Source organism: Meles meles, chromosome 1 (assembly GCF_922984935.1).
Source record: "Meles meles chromosome 1, mMelMel3.1 paternal haplotype, whole genome shotgun sequence".
Taxonomy (NCBI): Eukaryota; Metazoa; Chordata; class Mammalia; order Carnivora; family Mustelidae; genus Meles; species Meles meles.
In genome coordinates, this window is record NC_060066.1 from 29,517,132 (window position 1) to 29,542,193 (window position 25,062).

A 25,062-nucleotide genomic window follows, 5' to 3' on the forward strand; every position below is an offset into this window, starting at 1 on the left:
TCCAATATACTGATTCTTTTAAAAAGATATTAAGGATAAGATCCGAAGTTATAGAGGAAAGAAGTATGTTTAGAAAGGATCTAAACCAGTGGTCCTCAAGATTTTGGTCTCAGGACCCCTTGGTCTTACATTCTTGGAATATCTTGACCAAGAATTAAAATTTAAGCTGTATTGGGGCACCTGGGGTGGCTCAGTTGGTTAAGCATCCAGCTCTTGATTTTGGCTCAGGTCATGATCTCAGGGTCTTGGGATTGAGCCCCGCATCAAGCTCTGCGCTCAGCAAGGAGTCTGCCCGAGATTCTCCCTCTCCAAGCCCCTCTCTCCCTTCCCCTTGAATGCACGCATACTCTAAACCTTTTTAAAAAAAGAAATTAAGCTATATAATGATTTCCCTAATATGGCCTCCATAACAAAGTACCACAGACTAGGTGACTTAAACAATGGAAATTTATTTTCTCACAGTTCTGGAGGCTAGCAGTCAGTTCTAGGTGTTAGCATGGTTAGATTCTTCTGAAGCCTCTCTCCTTGGCTTGTAGATAGATGGCTGTCTTCTTTTAGTAATCACATAGTTCTACTTTTGTTTGTTTCCTAATCTTTTATAAGGGCACAGTCATATTGTGTTAAGACCCACCCTAATGACCTCAGTTTAACTTAACAAAGGTTCTGTCTTCTAAGGTCACATTCTAAGGTACTGTGGGATTAGGACTTAAACATAGGATTTTGGAAGGGCCACAGCTTAAGCCCACAACAATATTCTTTATTTAGATTCTAGCAGTCATTAAGATTTTGCCACATTTCTTTTTTTCTATCTCCTCTCCTATTTGTGAAAATATTTAGGAATGAGTTGCACAAGCATGTCCCTTTTATCCCCAGTACCTCACATATACATTAAAAATGAAGGCATTTTCCTCGATAACCACAATACAAGTCAGGAAGTTTAATGTTGATAACAATACTTTTATCTAATATAGTGTATACCAGATTTTGCCAGTTGCTCAAATAATGTACTAAATAGCAATTTTTTTTTCCTGATTTGGAAACATTGCAATTAGTTGCAGTCTCTCTGTAGTCTTCTTTAATTTGGAATACCCGGTTACCCAGCTTTTACAACATTGACTTTGTTTTGTACTTTTTATGAACTGTATCCAATATTCCCTCAAAATAAGATTCATTTGCTACATTTTTGCCAGAAATACCCTATATATTTCTTTTTTAGTGTATCTCATGAAGAACTTTGTGGCAGTTTTCCTTACTATTGTGATACGAAATTTAATTGGATGGTATTCACCAAGTTTCTCTACTCCTAAATTATCATCTTCCCCTTTGAATGAATAAATACTTTGTGTGAAGGACAGAGTAATCTCTGTAAAGGGTTTAGTAGGCTTTGACATGTCCCTCTGCTTTCCTCCCTATAGTGGCTTCCTATCTGTCACATTTAGAATAATGTCTAGAATTTTTACCATCATCTATAAGCCCTCTTCTATAACTCATTGTATGTATTTTAAATTGAAACTCAACACGCATACATGTAACAAAAATTTCACAAAACAGTATTATCCTTATTGTATAAGACATTCTTCGTTCCATATTATTTTTAATGAGATAAAACAGTTCTCTTTTCTGATCTAGTTAATTTTGCCAAAAAGGTTGAGACCCATAATTTAAAAAACACTGTCCTCCAGTGCTGATTGTCTCGCATGATCTACCATTTTTTTCTTAGCTCACTTTTTTTTTAAGATTTTATTTATTTATTTGAGCTCACTTTTCTTTAGTCACAGTGGCCTTTATATTGTTCCTCATACTAAAAACATGCTTCTGTTAACACTCTCTATACCTGCAGTGTTCTGCCTTGTCTCATTTGTTCACCTGCTTTTTTTTTTAATGGCACTTTTCTATTGATATATTTACATATTTATATTGTCTGATACATTATGATACAGCTAAAGATCCAATATGATAATTTTCAAAAGTGAAACAAATGTTTTTTCTTGTAATTCTTAAAAAATGTCTATTGTCTGCAGGTGTTAGTAAAGTAAAAATTTAAGTGCATTTCCCCCAGTTGTATTTTATGCCACTTAAGCTAAGATCTGGCATCTTCCCATGTTCAAATATCTAGTCAATGTTAAAATATCATTACATAATTAACTTTACAAATGGATGTTCAAACAAAAATGCAACTCCGGATTTTGTAAGGTGACTTTTCTGTTATTTTCAAACATCAGTTTTGGACATATTACACATGCACAACTTATCAACAAAATTTACCAGTTCAAGCAGAATACACACATATCTTTAGTATGTGGGTTACCATATCTGAAATAGTGCTCAGCCAGGGACATCCTCAATTGTTGCTTAATAATTACTATAGAAAAGGAGGGTGGGGGAAGAGGAGAAGATAATGGAGTGAGAAAACACTGAGCCAACAATTACATGTAAGGCAACTCACTCTAAAAACGACCTAAAGACTGGCACAAAAGATCATTCACAACTAAAGCATAAAGAGAAGAGAAGAGCGTAGAAGGGGCAAAGACATGGAATCATGAACTGAACCAAACCCTCAGCTTGGTGACCCAGAAGCAAGAGAGATATCATGGGCTCACATGAGTTAGGGGCTCAATCCCCACAGTGGATACTACATAGAAACAAACACAGAGTCAGACAAAATGAGGAGACAAGGTAATATGTTCCAAACAAAAGAGCAAGAAAAACTTCATAAGAGCTAAACCAAATGGAGATAATCAGTCTACCTGATAGAGCTCAAAGTAATGTTTCAGCTTGAGGGAAGAGTAGAGAAACAGCGAGAACTTCAGCAAAGGGGAAAAATATATAAAAAGCCCATCAGTGCTAAACAATACAATACATGAAAAATTGATAGCAGATTAGACAATGTAGAATAATGGATTAAGAATCTGGAAGACAGGGTAGTGGAAAGCAACCAAGCTGAACAGGAAAAAGAATTTTTAAGATGAGGATAGGTTAAGGGACATCTGTGAAACATCAACATTTGCATTATAGTGTTTTTAGGAGAAGAAAGAGAGAGCGAGAGAAAACCTATTTGAAGACATAACAGCTGAAAATTTTCCTAACCTGGGGAAGGAAACACACGTACATGTTTGAGAGCCCCAAACAAGATGAACTCAAAGAGGTCCACACCAAGACAGAACAATTTAAAGATAAAGAGGGACTCTTAAAAACAGTAAGAGAAAAGCAAACAGTTACATACAAGGGACACTCCATAAGGCTAATGACTGATTTTTCAGCAGAAATTCTGCAGGCCAGAAGAAGGTGGCATGATATATTCAAAGTGCTAAAAGGAAGAAACCTATAACCAAGAATACTCCACCTGGCAAGATTATCATTCATTATTGAAGGAGAGACAAAAAGTTTACCAGACAAAAGTTAAAGGAGTTCATCACCACTAAACTGGCCTTACACAAAAATTGTTAAAGAGACTTCCTTAAGTGGAACAGAAAAAGCCGTAACTAAAATTCAGAAAATTATGAGGGAAAAACTATCATTGGTAAAGGGAAATATACAGGTAAAGGTAGATGTAGCTTGTAAAGCTAGTATGTATTTTGAAAGACAAAAGCAGTAAAGTTAAATATATCTTAAAAAATTAAGAGATACACAAAATAAAAAATATAAAGACATATACATAAACATGGAAGAGGAAATACATATGTATATATGTAGTCCTTTTAGATTGTACTCTAAGTGACCATCAACAATGTAGACTGCTGTACACATGGGATGTTATATATGAACCTCATGGTAACCACAAACTAAGAGCCTTTAATAGATACACAAAATAATAGAGAATGGAATATAAGCAGAACACTAAAGAAAGTTGTTAAGTCACAAAGGAAGAAAGCAAGAGACAGGAATAGAGAATTACTAAAATAACCAGAAAACAACAAATGGCAACGAGTACATACCTATTGATTACTTCAATGTAAATGTACTAAATGCTCCAATCAAAAGATATGGGGTGACCGAATGGATTTAAAAAAAAAAAGACCCATATGTATTCAGCCTATGTGAGACTTATTTTAGAACTGAAGACACATAGAGACTGAAAGTGAAGAAATGGAAAATGATACCATGCAAATGAAGTGGAAAAAAAAAAAAGCAGGGGTAGCAATACTTGTATCAAATAAAATAGACTTTAAAACAAAGACTATAACTAGAGACAAAGAATGGATAATGATACATTATTAAAATAATCATGGGGGGGTGCATGGGTGGCTTAGTCGTTAAGCATCTGCCTTTGGCTCAGGTCATGATCCCAGCGTCCTGGGATCAAGCCCCACATCAGACTTCCTGCTCAATGGGAAGCCGGCTTGTCCCTCTCCCACTCCTCCTGCTTGTGTTCCTGCTCTTGCGGTCTCTCTCTGTCAAATAAATAAATAAAATCTTAAAAATAAATAAAATAATGATAAAGGGAACAATACACAAAGAGTACCTACCAATCATAAATATCTATGCAACCAACATAGGAGCACCTATGCAAATATTAAAAGAATGTAGCAAATATAGACAAATATTAAAAGGAAGAAATTGACTAATAAAATAATAGACTTTCTCACCCCGCTTACATCAATGGATAGACCATCAAGAAAGAAAATCAGATTAGTAGTGAAACAGTAGCTTTGAATAACACATTACACTAGATGGACTTAACATAAAAATACAGAACATTCCATCCCAAATTGGCAAAATACACATTCAGGTGTACATGGAACATTCTTCAGGATAGATCATATGTTGGCCACAAAACAAGTCTCAACAAATTCAGAAAGATTGGAATCTTATCAAGCATCTTTTCCAATCACGGTGTATAAAACTAGAAATCAATTATAAAAAAAAAACTGGATAAAACACAGGTACATAGAGGCTAAACAATTTTCTGATAAACAACCAGTGGGTCAATACAGGAAATCAAGAGGAATTCAAAAATTACCTGGAGACAAATGGAAAAAAAAAATCATGGTTCAAATCTTTGGGATGCATCAAAAGCAATTCTAAGAAGCCATACAGGCCTATCTCAAGAAACAAGAAAAATACCAACTTTATCTTTCGACTAAAGGAATGAGAAAAAGAGCAAAGCCAAAGTTAGTAGAAGGAAGGTAATAAAGAATAGAACAGTAGTAAATGAAATAGAGACTAAATAAACAATAGAAAAGATGAGTGAAATGAAAGCTGGTTCTTTGCAAAGATAAACAAAATTGATAAACCTTTTGCCAAAGTCATCAGGAAAAAGACTCAAATAAATAGAAGCAGAAATGAAAAAGAAGCTAATACTGGTACCACAGAAATACAAAGAATTATAAGAGACTGTGGCAAAAAGTATATGCCAACAAATCAAATAACCTAGAAAATAGATAAATTCCTAGAAATATACAGTCTTCTGAGATTGAATCAGAAAGTAATAAAAAATCTGAACAGACTGATAACTAGTAGTGAAATTAAATAATTAATCAAAAAACCAAAGTCCAGGAACAGATGGTTTCAAAGGTATATTCTAAAAATTTAAAGAAAAAGTAATACCTGTTCTTCTCAAACTGTTTCAAATAATAGAAAAAGAGAGAATGCTTACAAATTTATTCTACAAGGCTAACATTACCCTGATACCAAAACCAGGCAAAGACACTTTTAAAAAAATTACTAGTATTTCTGATGAATATAGATGTAAAACTCCTCAACAAAATACTACCAAACCAAATTCAACAATACATTTAAAGGGTCACTCACAATGATCCAAGTGGCATTTATTCAGAAAGGTAAGAATGGTTCATTATGCCAAATCTATCAACATGATAAACTACATCAACAAAATGAAGAATAAAAATCGTAAGATCATCTTAATAGATGCAGAAAAAGCATTTGACAAAATTTAACTAACATCCATTTGTGATAAAAACTTTGAATAAAGTCAGGTGTAGAGAGAACATACCACAACATAGTAAATGCCATATCTGATAGGCCACAGCTAACATTATACTCAAACTGAAAATTTTCCTTTAAGATCAGGAAGACAAGGATATGTACTCTTGCCACTTTTATTTAACAGAGTACTGGGAGTCTTAGCGGCAGCAGGAAGACAAAAGAAAAAGGGTATCCAAATTAGTAGGGAAGAAGTAAAACTGAGTAGTTCTACTACTGGGTATTTACTCAAAACAAAGACAATTCAGAAAGATATATACAGGGGCGCTGGGGCTTGTGCTCTGTCAGTTAAGTGCCCCACTCTTGATTTAGGCTCAGGTCATGATCTAAAGATGGAGAGACTGAGGCCTTTGTTGGGCTCCAGCTGGGCATGGAGCCTGCTCAAGATTCTCTCCTCCCTTTGTCCCTCCCCTCTCTCTTCTTCTCTAAAAATGGAAAACAAAAGCAAAAAAACAAAAACAAAACCCAAAAGGTATATGTACCCCTATGTTCATTGCAGTATTATTTACAATAGCCAAGGCATAGAAGCAACCCAAATGTCCATTGATAGAAAAATGGATAAAGAAGATGTGGTATGTGTTTACACACACACACACACACACACACACACACACACACACACAGGAATATTCAACTGTAAAAAAAGTATGAGATCTTGCCATTTGTGACAATATGGATGGACATAGGCAGAGAATATCACGCTAAGTGAAATAAGTCAGAGAAAGACAAATACCATATGATTTCATTTATATGTAGAATCTAATAAAAAAAATAGACAAAAAGCAGAAACAGATCCATAAATACAGAGAACAACCTGATTTTGCCAAGGGGGAGGGAATAGCCAAAACCGGTGAAGGGGAGTGGAAGAAACAGGCCTGTACTTGTGGAAAGAGTAAGTCATGGTGATGGAGGATGCAGGAATAAGGAATACAGTCTGTGGTATAGTGACAGTTGGTAGCCACTCTTCTGGAGAGCATAGCATGTCATAGAGACTTGCCAAATCATTATGTTGTTCATCTGAAACTATAGAACATTAGGTGTTAGACCGTACTTCAGTTAATTTAAAAAAAAAAAAGTGTAACTCTTTGCAGATGATGTAATGCTGTATATAGAAAATCCTAAAGACTCCATCAAAAATTTGTTGGAACTAATAAGTGGATTTACACTAATTTTACAGGATACACAATCAATATACAGAAACCTGTTGTGTTTTTGTATACTAATTACTATCATAAAGAGGAATTAAGGACATCTCATTTACAGTTGCATCACAAGCAATTAAAATACCCAGGAATAAATTAAACCAAGGAGGTGAAAGACCTATCGTCTGAAAACTATAAGATTTGATGAAAGAAATCAAGCAAAACACAAGGAAATGGAAATATATACCATGCTTATAGATTGGAAGAATTTATATTGTTAAAATGTCCATATAACACTCAAAGCAATCTAGATATTCAGTGAAATGCATATCAAAATACCATTAGCTATTTCACAGAACTAGAACAAAACATCCTAAAATTTGTATGAACCACAAAAGACCATAAATAGCCAAGGTATTCTTGAGAATGAACAAAGCATGAAGTGTCATAATCCCAAATTTGAAACTATACTATAAGCCATAGGAATCGAAACAGAATGATATTGGCACAAAAATAGACCCATAAATTAGTGAAACAGAATAGAGAGCCCAGAAATAAACCCATGCTGATATGATCAATTAATATACAACAAAGGAGGCAAGAGTATATGATGGGGATGGGGCACCTAGGTAGATCAGTCCATTAAGGGTCTGACTCTTGGTTTTGGCCCATGTCATGATCTCATGGGATTGAGCCTCATGTAGGACTCTGTGCTCAGTAGGAAGTCTGCTTGGGATTCTCTTCCTCTGCCTCAGCCTTACAGCCCCCACCCCAACCTCACACCCTGCTCTCTCTCAAATCTTTTTTTTTTTTAAATATATAGTGGGGAAAAGATAGTTTCTTCAATAAATAGTGCGGGAAAAACAATGAAACTGGGCCATATCTTTATACCATACACAAAAATAAACTCAAAATGGATTAAAAACCTAAATGTAAGAGCTGAAACCAGGTAACTCCCGAAAGAACACAAGCAGTAAAGGCTTATACCTCAGCCTTAGCAGTATTTTTCTAAATCTCTTTCCTTAGGCAGGGGAAATGATAGCAAAAATAAACAATTGGGACTACACTAAACTAAAAATCTTTTTACATGGCAAAGGAAACCATCAACAAAATGAAAGATCAGTTACCTAGAGTTGGAGAAGAGATTTGCAAATGATATATCCAAAAAGGAATTAACATCCAAAATATCTAAAGAACTCCTACAACTCAACACACACACACACACACACACACACACACACACACACACGTTTTTAAAATGGGCAGAGGACCTGAACAGACATTTTTCCAAAGAAGACACACAGATGACCAAGATACCTGTGGAAATACGTTCCACATTACTAATCATCAGGGAAATGCAAATCAAAACCACAGTGAATCACTATGTCATACCAGTGAAAATGGCTGGTATCAAAAAAGACAAGAAATAAGAAGTGTTGGTAAGGATGTAGAGAAAAGGGAACCCTTGTGCACTTTTGGTGGGAATGTACATTGATATGACCATTATGGGAAACATGGAGTCTCCTCCGGAAATTAGGAATAGAAATAACCACATGATACAGTAATTCCACTTCTGGGTGTTTATTGAAAGGAAATAAAAACACTAAAAAAAGCACTAAGCCCCATTGTTCATGGTAGCATTATTTATGATAGCCAAGAACCAACATAGGGAAACAATGTGTGTCCATTGATGGATTAATGGGTAAAGAAAATGTGTGTATACCCACAGTATAATATTTTTTAGCCATAAAAAAGAATGAAAATTTGCCATTTGTGATAACATGGATGCAGTTTATTATGCTAAGTGAAATAAGTCAGAGGCAAATACATGATCTCACTTATATGTGGAATCTCTAAAACAAAACAAAGAACAAACAATAAAAACAGACTCATAAACATAGAGAACTGGTGGTTGCCAGAGCGGAGGGGGTAAGAAGACAGACAAAACAGGAGAAGGGGATTAAAAAGTACGTACTTGAAATTATTAAAAAAAAAAGTCACAGGGATCAAAAATATAGAGAATATAGTCAGTAATGTAACGACTTCGGTGACTTATGGTAACTATACTTATCATGATGAACATTTTATAATGTTTATGATTGTTGGATCACTGCATTATATACCTAAAACTAATGTATTACATGTCGACTATACTTCAACTAAAAGTAACAAATAATTACTATAAAAATGGGCTCTGGAGAGCATTAGTGGTGGTAATTGAGAACATGGGTTTGCGAGCATATCCGAACTGAAATCCTAGCTGCCATTTATTAGCTTTTTTATTATTACTATTTTTTTTTTTACTTAAAAAAAATTTTTTTTTAAAGATTTTATTTATTTGACAGAGAAAGATACAGCGAGAAAGAGAACACAAGCAGGGGTAGTGGGCTAAAGGGAGAAGCAGGCTTTCTTCCGAGGAGAGAGCCCAACATGGGGCTCAATCCCAGGACCCTAAGATCATGACCTGAGCCAAAGGCAGACACTTAACAACTGAGACATCGAGGTGCCCCATTTATTAGCTTCCTAACTTAGGTCTCTTAATGTCTTGATTTTGAGTTTCCTCTTTTATAAAATGGAATCATATTTCCAATTCTGAAGTAGTAAGTTAGTTGTAAAATAATAGAAAATATGTATATATTGTTCTTTGCCTTTACTTCCTGGCACGGAGTTCCTGAAACCCTTAAAATTTCCTAGGTGAGTAGAGCAGGAGGAACATCTTTTATTGTAATATCTGATTTTTTGATCCACGTTCCAGACTCAGGGCTCCTAATCCTTTGATATTTGACCCTAGGTTATAGGAGTGTCTTTTGTTTTATTGTTCTATTGAGATGACTTTCTCACCAGAAAACCATGTCACGATTATAAGCTTGGAACTTTTCAGCCTCGCCTCCTATCGTTTAGGACAGGGAGAGAGACTAGAGACTGAGTTAATGATTAATCATGCCTACATAATGAAACCTTCATGAAAGTCAGAAAAGTACAGGATTCATAGAGCTTCTGGGTTGCCAAACTCATGGAAGTCCTAGGAAGGTGGCATGTCTGGTGAGGAAATGGAAATTTTATGTGCCTTCATGTAGATTGGACTATGTATCTCTTCCCTTTGGATGTTCATTTTTATCTATTAATATTTTTTATAATAAATGTGAGTTTTGTTAGCTCTCTTAGCAAATTATGGAACCCAAGGAGAGGGTTGTTAGAACACTGATTTGTGGCCAATCAGTACAGATGACAACCTGGGACTTGTGATTGGCATTTGAAGTGAAGATTTGGGAGAGAGTCTTGTAGAACTTGAGGCCTTAGACTTTGGGATCTGACACTGCCTCCAAGTAAATTGTGTCAGAACTGAACTGAATTTTAGGATAACACCCTGCTGGTGTCAGAAAACTGCTTAATGGGTGGAAAACCCACACATCTGGTATCAGTTGTGAAAGTAAAGGAGAAACAGGGAATATTTTTCCTTACACAGTTGTAGATAAAATCAACCCAGTGCTTAATTCATAATAAGAAATGAGTAAAGTTTAACAATTTGTTCTATGTATAGATTGTTTGGATTTGGAATTAAATAATAGAATTTGGAATTAAGGATTCATACTAACTTTTCAGCCTGGCCTCCTAAAGAAACACTTTGTTTCCGAACAGATAAAGCCTTTTTCTTAATACTAATTTTCAATTTAATTTGATAATAGTAGGGAGTAGAGGTTATTTAAATGTCTTTACTTTGACATTTAATCTTTAAAAGTCTTTAATTGCTAAGTGTTCTACAAAGAGAAGGAAAAGTCTATCAATTGACTACTTGAAATACATTTCAAATTTTTCTCTAAAGAATATTTTACTCAAATTGTATCCTTGACTAGTAGTTCAAAGATAAATATAATCTTTTCTTTAATATGAAAATAGAAGAAATGTGGAATTATTTTTTTTTCACCGAATTGCTTACGGATTTAGGAATTTTTTAGGCAATAAATTTGATATTAGGAAAGAATGAGTTTGCCAAATAAATAAATTGTCTAGTATAAATTAATTCTTATCATTTAAGTGTTAAAACTGTGTTTAAAGTCTTTTTTTAATGGACTCTTGTTAAAATTTATTATTTGCCCAATATCTTACATAGAACATCCTGAAGAGAAAGTAAGATTTTATTGATGGTTAAACATTAATTACCCTGCTGTATATGACTATAGTAATACCCTTAGAGACATTTGAAATAAGTTCTTTAATGCTATACTAGGTACCCTCAGCCTTCTCTATTTTAAAAATTTATTATCTTGTTATACCTGGTTTGTTTTAGTTCTTTTTACTGCAGATAAGCTATTGGGTATCACTTTCTTTGTCAATGTGGGCCCAAAGCAGTCATCCTTTTCCTTCTTTCTTATTTGCTGTCCCATTTTGCTCTTAAACACCCAAGTTGTGACCTTGAGGTGGTGGCACCTGTTCAGGGAACTTCGAACATACTATTTCTTGGGTCTTACAGGTAATTGCCCTTGCCAGATAATGGATAATATCTCACTTCCCATTTTGTCTGCTTCAAAGTATGATACAAGATTTTTGTTGTTCTACAGACATGTTGATATTTTTTGTTTTAGTAGGATCATACAGAAGTGCAATTAATGTATTTAATTATCACACTTCATTTTCATTTACTTAATTCACTCAGCAAAACTAGTTACTTCATTTGTAATCTTAATTCTGATTTTTCTTTTGGACAAAATTATGTTGTGTGGATTTTTAGAGTTTGCAGGGATGAGAGAAAACCTTTGGAATTATCTTGAGATGGATGTTTAGTGTGAACATATGTGGAGATTATAGGGAGCAGTAGAAACAGTCTTTTTGAGATCTCAAAGAACTAGAAGGTCATTCTATAAAAAATGCATTAGCAAGTCAGATCTAACAGAGAAGTGGAATATTGTTAGGAAAATAGCACGTAGTTTTGGTGAACAGATAATCTACATATTTCTTGAGAACCAAATGACCCTTGCTCTGTACTTCAGTGCAGTGCATGACATTGTTGGATTATTTTCCCTAAGTAACACAAGTCTTAAGCTGCTGGGAGAAGAGCATCAAGTCTTAGCATACCAGGGGCTCAGAAGAAGACCTATTGCTGCTGAAGGGAATAAAAGTAAAAATGTTTAAAAACACCATCTCTGGGCCTGAGAGAGAAATCAGATCATCCAAGGCCCAGACTATTAGAAATTTTCTACCATTAGATGAAGGACAGTATCCCTGAAAAGGCCCAAACCCTGAAACCCAAGAATACAAGACTAAGGCTGAACCAAGACTCTGAAGCCCCTCAACCTGCCACCATGGGGCTAGGAAGCTCCGAGTAACTGACAATAGCTGTCTACCACTAAAGGAGTAAGAGCATAGAGAGACTCTCTGAGAGGCAGATGTAGCATGAAAGCCTAAATAAAGCTGGGGGTAAAATAGTAGAGCTGAGGAAAATCCTCCATCAGTTCAACCCCCACCAGAGTATAACTTAACACCAGGGGGTTTGAAGCCAGAGATACACTGAAAGTAACCATAACAGCAGAACTCAAATTTAGATCAGCCTTTTCACAACCTGACTCCGTCATAACCTCCCACACTAATGACCTACCAGAAGTGTGTCCATTCCCAGGCATAAGTACTATTTACCTCATTCTCCACTGTTTTTCACATCCAGTATTCAATCAAAAATCACAAGGCCAAAAAGAAAAAAAATAAATACAAGACACACAGAGAAGAAAATAAAAACATTCCACTGTCAAGAAACAAGGCAGACCAGGTAATCAGACTCAGATGATCTGTATTTTGGAACTACCAGATAAGGAACTTAAAGTAACTGTGATGTTAAAGAGTTTAGTGGAAAGGTTAGTTACATACATACATAAGTAAATGCAGAGTTATAGGAGAGAGAAACTATAAGAGAATAAAATGAGTATTCTAGAAAAAACAACCACAACAAGAATGCCTTCAACAAACTCATCAGTATAGACAATAGATCTGTGGAAATAGAATTAGGGACCTTGAAAATAGGTTATTAAAAATTAGTAGAACCTAAACCAAAGTGGGGTGGGATAGGGATTAAAAAACAAAAACTGGGGCGCCTGGGTGGCTCAGTGGATTAAGCCGCTGCCTTCGGCTCAGGTCATGGTCTCAGGGTCCTGGGATCGAGCCCCGCATCGGGCTCTCTGCTCCACGGGGAGCCTGCTTCCTCCTCTCTCTCTGCCTGCCTCTCTGCCTACTTGTGATCTCTCTCTCTGTCAAATAAATAAAATCTAAAAAAAAAAAACAAAAACTGAGCATTTAGGAACATTTATATCTGATGGGAATCCCAGAAGAGATGTGGAACATTCACCAAAATAGACCATATTTGGGCCCACAAAATAATCCTCAACAAATTTTAAAAATGAGAATCCTAACCAGAATTTCTCTGACCATAACAAATTAGATATTAGTAAAACAGAAAAATCTGGAAAACACAAATAATTTGGAAATTAAATAACACATTTCTAAGTAACCCATGAGCTATAGTGGACCTCACAAAGGAAGTTAGGAACTTTTGTATTGAATGAAAATGAAGACAGTACCTGTAGGATGCTGCTAAAGCAATGCTTAGAAGGAATTTTTATAGCATTACAGGTTATATTAGAAAAGGAAAAGTGTATCAGTTTAATAGTTTAAGCTTCACTTTAAACTAGGAAAAGAAGAGCAAACCAAATTTAAAGCAAATGGAAGAAAGGAAACGTAATAAAAATCAGAGCAGAAATCAGTGGAACTGAAAATAATGAAACCAATGAAACCAAAAGCTCATCCTTTGAAAAGATCAAACTTGGCAAGTCTCTAGCCAGAATAACCAAGGAAGAAGAAGAAACAAGTTACCAATATCAGGAAGAAAAATGTGCATAAAGGTCCAAAGACACTAAGATGTAACAATGGAGTATTAGGAGCAACTCTGTTTTCATATATTTGACAATTTAAGTGAAACAAATTCCTTAAAAGACAAGCATTACCACAGTTCACTCAAAAAGGAATAGATAACTTTAGTAGTCCTATATCTGTTAACAAGATTGAATTTCTTGTTAAAAACCTTCTAACAAATCTCCAGACCTAGATTGCTTCACTGGTATTTTACCAAAAGAACAAACAGTATCGGGGCGCCTGGGTGGCTCAGTGGGTTAAAGCCTCTGCCTTCGGCTCAGGTCATGGTCCCGGGGTCCTGGGATCGAGCCCTGCATGGGGCTCTCTGCTTGGCAGGGAGCCTGCTTCCTCCTCTCTCTTTATGCCTGCTTCTCTCCCTACTTGTGATCTATCTGTCAAATAAATAAATAAAATCTTTAAAAAAAAAAAAAAAGAACAAACAGTATCATCCATCTACAGATTATCTCAGGGAATAAAAGGAATACCTCTCAACTTATTTTAGAAGGCCCAATACTCTAATAGCCAAAGATATGACAAAAAAAGGAAAGTATGAAAAAAGAGAAACCAATATTGTCATGAATAAAATGCAGAGATTCTCAGTAAAATATTAGTAAATGAAATCTAGTAATAAGTAAAGAGATAATACATCATGACCAAGTATAGTTTATCTTGGGAATTCAAGGCTGATTCAGCATTTAAATATCAATCAGTGAAATTAAGCATTATCATTAGACTAAAGAAAAATATTTTAGCCACATTTATGCCATTTATGATTTTAAAAAAAATGCTTGGTAAACTAGGAATTGAAGGTAACTGCCTCTCTGAGAAACCTAGAGTTAACATTGTACTTTATGGTAAAAGACCAAACACCTCCCCTAAAACTGGTAACAGACAGGGGTGTGTCCTCATTACTTCTAGTGAGCATCATGCTGGAAATCCGCGCTAGTAAAGTGAGGCAAGAAAAAGTAGTAAAAAATGTAAATAATTACCACAAGATTCCAGGACTGTTTTGAAAAGAATGAAGCCAAACATTTTTTAGGTGTTACCTTAAAATTAGTGTTTATATGCAATTCCTTTATCCAGTCTTATTTTGCAACTTTGAATGGAATTATAAGCCTATTTTCCTATCATGGCCACTGACCAACCCAGGAAGGATCAAACATCTTTCAGGAGCATAATTTTTGCTTGTTTGTTTGTGACATAATCTTGTTTATTTAGCTGTGTGGAATATTTGATTTAAAATGAAGACAAGGAAAGCTGGAATTTATTAGGTAAGATGAATATTACACAATCTCTTACTACACATAGAATTCTAAATTGTTGGGGTGCCTGGGTGGCTCAGTGGGTTAAAGCCTCTTCCTTCAGCTCAGGTATTGATCCCAGGGTCCTGGGATCGAGCCCCACATTGGGCTCTCTGCTCGGCGGGGAGCCTGCTTCCTCCTCTCTCTCTTTTCCTGCCTCTCTGCCTGCCTCTCTGCCTACTTGTGATTTGTCAAATAAATAAATAAAATCATTAAAAAAATAGAATTAGAAATTTGTTTACCTCATTAAAGTGTGTGTTTTGTCTCAGTATATTATTTGCAGTTAGTACCATCAGACTAGTTAATTTTAATTTTTTTTAAACTTCCAGAAACTTGGTTTTGAGAGTATATCTCAAGCATCCAAATCTGATTTCAAGAATAATTTGTTCACTTTTTCTGAGCAGATCTGCAAACTACTGAAACATGTATATTATAGGAAGGTATAAAATTGAAAGTGATGGGCATACAGGTATGATAAAATAGATTTTGTTTTTATAAAAATAAATAGATAAATAGAATAGATAAAATAGACAGTAAAATGACAAGCAGATAATGAATTTTGTGTTTGTGTCTTAGGGACTAGGGAGGGTTGGAGAGGGAAATATCCAGATTGGTCAAGCAGTGAGAATTCATACAGCATTTATAGATTAAGTTTTATTTGATAGTAAAATGACAAGCAGATAATGAATTTTGTGTTTCTTAGTTTTGAAATGGAGCAAGGGTTTAGAAATTTGTCTAAATATGCTGATTAACAGTAAGGGTTTTCTTTTTAATAGTTATTCATACATTTCTTAGGCATTAAATTGTTTAGTGCTGTATGATTACACGAAGATCACTGCTAAGTTTCTATGCTTTCCCCATTGATGTTGTTCATCTCATTTGTTTACTTTGGAATGCCAATAATATTTAAGAAAGATTATATAGAAGATTCCTAGAATGGTAATAAAGAATATTTGCATTTACTAAGGTTTTTCTCCATGCCAAACAGTATGTAGGTGCTTGAAGTAAATTTTATCCATTATAACAACTGTGAAATAAGTACTATTATTATATATTTATAGGAGAATAAAATAGGGGCTAAGTACCCTACCTAGAGTCATAGTTCTCATCCTCAAAGAGCATGTAAAGAAAATGAGATAAGTTCTGTAGGAGAGGTATAAATTACTGTTGCCTCGGAAGACAAGGTACTATTTGAATACAGCATAAAGTACAGGCAAACCTCGTTTTATTGTGCTTCACAGATGCAGTGTTTTTGTTTTTCTTGCTTTTGTTTTGTTTCACAATTCAAGGTTTCTGGCAACTCTGTGCTGAGCAAGTCTAGTGATGCCATTTTCCAACAGCATTTGCTCACTCTGTCTCCTTGTCACATTTTTGTAATTCTTAAAATAATAAATTTTTTTAAAAGTTTTGAAAAATTGTATTTGTTATGGTCATCTATGGTCAGTGATCTTTAGTGTTAACTATTGTAACTGTTTTGGGGTGCCACAAACCTCGCTTGTATAAGATGACAAACTTAATCTATAAATGCTGTATGAATTCTGACTGCTTGACCAACCTGGACATTTCCCTTTCCAACCCTCCCTAGTCCCTAAGACACAACAATATTGAAACCAAGCGAATTACTAACCCTACATGGCTTCTAAGCCTTAAAATGAAAGGAAAGATTGCATGTCTCTCATTTTAAAATCAAAAGCTAGGCCTCTTGCCCCAAATGGTTAGCCACCTTGTGAATGCAAAGGAAAAGTTCTTGAAGGAGATTAAAAGTGCTACTCCAGTGAATGCACCAGTGATAAGAAAGCAACACAGCCTCAGCTGGTAAGGAGAAAGTTTTAGTGGTCTGGATAGAAGATTAAACCAGCCACAGCACTCCCTGATGCCAAAGATCCACCCAGAGCAAGACCCCAACTCTCTTCAATTCTGTGAAGGCACGGAGAGGGTAAAAGCTGAAGAAGAAAAGTTTGAATGTAGCAGAGTTTGGTTCATGAGGTTTAAGGAAGGAAGCCATCTCCATTACCTAAAAGTGCAAGGTGAAGAAGCACAGCAAGTTCTCCAGAAGATCTAGCTAAGATCATTAATGGTGGTGGCTACACTCAACAACAGATTTTCAATGTAGACAAATCAGCTTTATATTGGAAGATGCCACCTAGGACTTTCATAGCTGGAAAGGAGAAGTCAATGCCTAGCTTCAAAGCTGCAAAGAACAGGCTTGACTGTCTTATTGGGGGTGAATTCAGCTGGAGTTTTAAGTTGAAGCCAGTGCTCATTTACCATTCTGAAAATCCTAGAGCCCTTAAAAATTATGCTAAATCTACCTGCCTTTGCTATACAAATGGAACAACAAAGCTGGTTGACAGTGTTTTTTTTTTTTTTTTTAATAACATGGTTTACTTTATATTTTAAGCCCTCTATTAAGACCTGCTGCTTAGCAAAAAGATTCAAAATATTACGGTTCATTGACAATGTATCTGGTCCTCCAAGAGCTCTGATGGAGATGTTACAGTGAGATTAATGTTGTTTTCCTGCCTGCTAACACAACATCCATTCTGCAGTCCATGGACCAAGGAGTAATTTTGACTTTCAAGTCTTATTTAAAGAAACACATTTTATAAGGCTATAGATTGTGATTCCTCTGATGGATCTGGGCAAAATCAGTTGAAAACCTGGAAAATTTTTTCATTTAAGGTGCCAGTAAGAACATTCTTGATTCTTGGAAAGAGGTCAAAATACCAATTTTGATCAGAGTTTGGAAGTTGTTGATGATTTTTGAGCGGTTCAAGACTTCAGGGAAGGAAGTAACAGCAGATATGGAAATAGCCAGAGAACTAGAATTAGAAGGAGAGTCTGAAGATGTGCCTGAGTTGCTGCAACCTCATGATAAAAAACTTGAACTGATGAACAGTTGCTTCTTATGAGCAAAGAAAGTGGTTTCTTGAGTTGGAACCTACTCCTGGGTGAAGATGCTATGAAGATTATTGAAATAGACAACAACAGATTTAGAATATTACATGAATTGACTCTCAATTTTTTTTTAAGATTTTATTTATTTATTTGACAGAGAGATAGCACAAGTAAGTAGAGCAGCAGGCAGAGGGAGGGGAAGAAGCAGGCTCTCTGCTGAGCAGGGAGCCTGATGTGGGGCTCAATCGCAGGGCCATGGAATCATGACCTGAGCCAAAGGCAGCCGCTTAACCAACTGAGCCACCCAGACGCCCCTTGACTCTCAATTTTCAAAGAAGCTCTGCTATGGGTAAAATGTTTTCAAATGGCATCACATACTACAGGAAAATTGTTCATGAAAGGAAGAATCAGTCAATGCAGATAATTCCATGTTGTCTTATTCTAAGAAATTGCCACAGCCACCCCTAGCCTCAGCAATAACCACCCTGATGAGTCAGCAGCCATCAACATTGAGGCAAGACCTTCCACCATCAAAAACATTACCACTCAGGGTGGCTCAGTCGGTTTGCATCTGCCTTTAGTTAGTTCAGGTCATAATCTCAGGGTCTGCGATCAAGCCTCACACTGGGCTCTCTGCCCCGCGGGGAGCCTGCTTCTCTCCCTCTGCCTGCCACTCCACCTGCTTGTGCTCACTCTCTCTCTCTCACTGTCAAATAAATAAAACCTTACCAAAAAAAAAAAAAAAAAAAAAGATTACAACTCACCAAAAGTTCATATGCTGGCTAAGCATTCTTTAACAGCTAAGTATTTTTTAATTAAGATATGTACATTGTCTTTAGACATGCTGTTGCACACTTAACAGACTACAGTATGGTATAATCATAACTTTGATATGCATTGGGAAACCAAAAAATTCATTTGACTTTATTGTGATAATTCATTTTATTGTGGTGATCTGGAGTCAAAGCTGCAACATCTCTGAGGTATGCCTGCATGTAATGGTCAGGATATGCAGTGAGCAGAAAAGGCATGGTGACAAAAGAGTGGGAACGTAGGGAAGGCAGTTTTATAAGTTATGATCTAGTGTTACTAAATGCTCAGTGATGAGGAAAGTAATAAGAGCCAATATTGGAAAGGTATGTTGGGGTCAGCTTTTGAGAAGTTTTCAAAAATGCCATTCAAACCAGTTTGGACATTTTTCTTTAAACACTGGAAAAAACCTGGGGACATAGAGGAAGTCTCTTGACATACAGAATGCTATGCACTTGGTTGAGTGTGGAAGCTGCTGACCCTGATCATCTTCCAGTGGGTATTTCTTTGAGAACTTAATCATAATACTTTTTGCTTTACAAAATCTTCAATTACTCTAACTGTAGATAGAATTAAATTTTCCCAACTCTAATGACAGATTAGCTTTGTTGAAATGTTTTTAAAATAATGATTTCTTTCATAAAATATTCATTTAAAAGTATTTATCTAGAACATGGAAACGAGAAGACAAACGTCTGGTTCTCCAGATTGTCTTGTGTGATAGGTGGTCTGTTTCCTGTGGGCTGCTGTAACACATCAGCACAAATTTAATGGCTTGAACAACACAAATTAATTATCTTAAGTTCTAGAGGTTAGAGGTCCTAAAATGAAGCTTTGGGACTGCATTTCTTCTCTAGGCTATAAGAGAAGAATCCATTTTCTTGCCCTTCCCAGCTTCTGTAGGCTGCCTGTATCCCTGGGCAGGTGCACGCAGCTCTCCAACTACGTAGGATCTTGTAGGCTTTCTCTGCTGTCAACCTACTTTTGCTGTCTATCACCTTCTGTATCTGTGATTCCTTCCTCTTACAAGAACCTTTGTTCAGGATGCTGCTGTGGCTCATTTGGTTAAGAGTCTGCCTTCAGCTCAGGTCATGAGCCCAGGGTCCTGGGATCAAGTCCCACATAGGGTTCCCTGCTCAGCAGGGAGTCTGCTTCTCCCTCCCCCTCTGCCTGCCACCCCTGCTACTTGTGCGTGCTCTCTCTGGCAAATGAAGAAAACCTTTAACAAAATAAAAAGCCCTTTTTAATACATTGGGTCCATCCAGGTAGGACAGGATTAGCTCTCCAGTTCAAGATCCTTAACTAACTCGTATCGACAGAGGCTCTTTTGGGGGTACATTGGTCAGCGGACCATGGATGGTATCCATACATATTAAGAACCTCACATGAATATGATAATTCATTTGGGATGATATACTTGATTCTGGAGGTTCTCAAGAGTTCAAGCAGCTCATATAAACATGGGAATAGGGGAAGTTCCCAAAGCAACTGATGGTTAAATGGAATCTTGGAGGGTGAGAAGGAATCCATCAGGCAAGAAAGGGTAAGAAGAGTCCAGGCAGAATGCTGTGTGAAAGGTGTGGCAGAAGCAAACCATGTGAGATTTCTATTTCCCTAATTAGTAGTACTCTGACGTCACTGTAATGGAGCCACACATAAAGTAAGTGGGAGTGGAAGAAAAGGAACATGTTAAGTCGGAATAATGGGCACATGGCAAGAGACCTCCACCCCCATCTTCTTATTTCATGACTGATCTTCCTCAGTGGTTAGCCTTTTACTTGGTGGGTCAGGGCCTTCTGTTCTCAGTGTTGTCTGATCATGCCGGGATCTGAGTGTGCCAGGATCCGAGGTACATTATTTTCATGTTAATACCAATTACATTCTTAAGGCACTTGGTTCATAAAAATGAATCTTTATGAAAATATTTTTCAACCCATATTTGTATTTCAACTATTTTTTTTTTCTCTGAAAGCCCTTGGTAAGTAAATAAATGAGAATATTAGAGGGATATGCAGGGAAGAGAGCTGAAGCAGTGTTGGATCCATCAAACTTGCTATTAAAGGCCATGCAGTTGGTGGTTCTGAAAGTAAACCCCATTTAGCCAGTGATTAACAGGAGCAAAAGCAAACCGTGTGAAATTGCTGTTTTGTAATTAATAGTATTTTGACTCTACTGTAATGAAGATACATATAAAGTGAGAGTGGAAGAGAAGGAACATCTAAATCAGAATAAGCCCTCTGCTTTTTTTTTTTTTTTTTTTAAGAATAAATGTACCGGTTTTAAGTGTTTTCACTGTTATATAAACAAAGCTGCAGTAAACATCCTTGTAAGTATCTATACATATACGCTGGTATAATCTGTGAACATGGTCTGCCAGCCTCTCCTTCTGTAGGTAACAAACCAAACTGCTATCCCCAGGCATTGCCGGGCAACAGAAATTGGGTTGCTCTGTCACAGGATTCTCCTGTGGCCAGGAACCCGTGCTGGCACAGCTGTACCACCAAGTCCTCTTGCTGGAGAGTCACTTCACAGTTTTCCCTATTGAATACAGGTCAGGGCTCTACCTCTCATTTTAACCCAATGTTTTATTCTCCAGTCTGCCCTGAAACTCATGAGAGCAATTCAGTATTTATCACGTACTCTGCATAATTTCTGTTTTCTACATTCAGTGTGATTTTGTTGGTATAGTATTTAGGCATTTTAAACTCTGATAATAACATTTCTGTAAAGAAAATTATTTCAACCTATTTTCATTAAAAGAAGGAGTCTTGTAGGTAGAATCCAAGTGGGAGTCTCAACCTCTTGGTTTTATGTTAAAATGAATTGCTATAGTCATCAATATTGCAATAAAAATTTACATAATAAACATTCTTGACATTGATACTATAATTAAATAGTACTTCAAAATAAGTAATTTTGCAAACAGACAGATTTGAGCTTGAATCCCAGCGTTGTGGTTTTTCTTTGTAGCCTAAAACAAGTCCTCAAATTTTCCAAGTATGTTCTTTTATCTATTAAATGAAGATAATAATAGTCTTATAGGTGGAGATTAATATTTATAACATGGTTGGCATATAAGCACATGTTCATAAATCCTAGTAGCTATCATTGTTCTTGGTAATTATTATAAGTTAACCATTTGTAAACTTCATATTTGTATTCTGTGATTTAAAAAATTGATACTGCATTTAAAATTAAATTTAAAATTTGAGGTTTAAAAATATTCTGCCTATAAATCAGTGGATATGTCGTGTTTTAAATAAACCAGGTTACTAACAGTTGAGAGGCAGTATAGTATAGTGGTTACGAACATAGATTCTAGGGACACCTGGGTGGCTCAGTCCATTAAGTGTCTGCACTCAGCTCAGATCATGATCCCAGTGTCCTAGAATCAAGCTCTGCGCTGGGCTTCCTGCTAAGCAGAGAGCCTGCTTCTCTCTCTCCTGCTGCTGCCCCTACTTGTGCTCTCTCTTTCTGTCAAATAAATGGATAAAATCTTAAAAAAAAAAAAACATAGATTCCGGATTCAAATCTCAGATCTACTATTACCAGGCTGACCTTAGGCAAGTAACTTAAAGGCCCTGTGTACCACTTTCCTCAACAACTTTAAAACAGACATGACACTAGCACATTTCTCCCAGGTGCATTTCTGAAGAGGTAATCAGATAATGCATAAAGAAAGTTTAGAAAAGTTGCTGACATAGCACAGTGTGTCAGTTATTGGCATCATCACGATTACTTTGTTAATTATTCTTTGTCACTTTATTTTAGGTGAATCTTGGAAGCAACCAGTACCTTTTCTCTGTCATAGTGGATCCTAAAGAAATGCCCTGCTTCTGTTTGCGCCATGATGTTGATGCCCTACTCTGGCAACCACATTCCAGCAAACAAGAGGATATGTGGGAACACATTGCAACTTTCAATGCTTTAGGTATAAAGCTAGCTCTTTGCAAGTATTTTGCATTCTGTCAAAAATTATGGTCTTTTTTTTTAAGTTCATTTTTTAAAAAAATTTGAGTTTGTTTTAATTTTAAATGTTAATACTTTTGGAACAGAACAGTAGAATTAATCTGTTTTTATGTTTGTACAGAAGGTCAACTCGGACTAGAAATCAAAATGGCTATCTAACCACTTGAATCATTCTAATCAGTCATTTGTTTATTCCAAGTAAACTATTCTGAATTAAAACATGAACAGTGGGTTTCATAATACCCTACATGGAACTTGTATTTAGGTTTCCTCAGAGTAATCTTCAAAAACATGCTAAAATTGCTTTAAGATAATGCACATGAGGAGACATCTTTCATGGAAACTTCTATGCAAAAGAGAGCCATTGTAATGAACACATTTAGAGAAATGATGGTAACCAGAAACCAAATTTATTCTGTAAGATAAAAGGGAAAATGGTTTTAAAACTATGTCTCAAAATTTTAATCAACATGATTGTAGACTTATGCAATAATTGATTTAATGTCTAAATAATATTGTGTGGTAGAAGTTTATATAAATTAAACACAGTTATTGCTTTATTGAGTGATTTTAAACTGGCAATAGGAAGTAAAATTATACATTCTGAATACAACCTTAATTATAGAGATTTGTCCGTTTTCCTTTATGTTTAATAATACAGGCTGCTTAATGGTTAATTCAGACTCCAAATGGATTTTTATGATACAGAATACAAAGTTTTGTTGAAAAATTTAAATTTCTAGCCTCTGTACTACAATTTGCAATTCTGAATCTTTTTTCAGTAAAGAAGGGGTGTCATATAATTTTTATATGCTCAGATTCTTCATTTGTATCCCTAAATCCATTATCATAGATGAGAGTTCTACTGTGCTTGACTATAAGTTAAATCATTATATTAGATACATTTAATTATCTCAGGGTTAGCCTGGAGAGCTAATTCTAAAACACTCAAATAAGTATCTATATCCCCTTCACTTTTTCCCCCTCAAACCCTGCTTAATATTAAAAACCGGTATTGAAAGGTGTCTGGGTGGCTCAGGTGGTTAAGTGTCTAGCTCTTGATTTCAGCTCAAGTCAGGATCTCAGGGTCATGGGATCAAGCTCAATGTGGGTCTCAGTGTAGCATCTGCTTGAGATTCTCTCCCTTTCTTTCCTTCCTCCCTCCCCCCTATTTGTACGCACACGCTTTCTCTCTCAAATAAACAAAATCTTCAAAAAACAGTAGTGATCTTCCTGTGCTCAGTTGTTCCTTTGTTCATTATTTGGTGAGATCTCAATTTACATTGTGTCCTATTTTTTTTTTCACATGTTATGACATTTAGTAACTGTGTTCCAATCTGAAAATCCTAATTTGTATTTTAGAACATAAATGCCCTTTAACCTGTAAAGATTTTCTTAAAAGACAGGATTTTTTTCAAAGTTTGGTTTCAAGGGATGTCCTAATTGAGGTTTTTTTGGGTTTTTTTTGTTTTTTTTTTTTTAATATTTTATTTATTTGACCGAGAGAAATCACAACTAGGCAGAGAGGCAGGCAGAGAGAGAGGAGGAAGCAGGCTCCCTGCGGAGCAGAGAGCTCAACGCGGGGCTCGATCCCAGGACCCTGGGACCACGACCCGAGCCGAAGGCAGAGGCCCCAACCCACTGAGCCACCCAGGCGCCCCCCTAATTGAGTTTTTTAAAATTAGATACTTGAATTTTCATTCCAGCTTGTAGTTATCTCCAGATTCTACTTCTGAAAGCTGAAGTACAACAAAATCCTATTACACTGTTGGTACTGGTGTATAAAAAAACCACTAACATTATAGAAATAAGAGAATGCATTGTCATATTAGCATTTTCAGGCTTGGGGCCTATATTATGAACACACTCCAGAAATTACAGAGGTATTCTATAATTTTTTCTCATTTATTTGATAAAAAAAGAATTCTGTAATGCTACATCTGTGATTGATGAGCCTAATTTTTTTTTTTTTTTTAAGATTTGAGAGAGAGAGTGCAAGGGAGCACAAGCAGGGGGAGGGGCAGGCAGAGAGGGAGAGACTCTCAAGCAGGCTTCACACCCAGCGAGTAGTCAGTTGCTCAGTCCAGCCCCACAACCTTGAG

General features: G+C 36.0%; 1 protein-coding gene across 1 annotated transcript in view; it reads left to right on the forward strand.

Moving 5' to 3' along the window:
- Positions 1–25,062, forward strand: part of NUDCD1 (NudC domain containing 1) — an 81,369-nt gene that overhangs the window by 55,303 nt on the left and 1,004 nt on the right. The window contains exon 9 of the mRNA XM_045982029.1: positions 22,763–22,922. Within this exon, the coding sequence (XP_045837985.1) occupies positions 22,763–22,922 (160 nt within the window). The remainder of the gene's footprint in view (positions 1–22,762; positions 22,923–25,062) is intronic.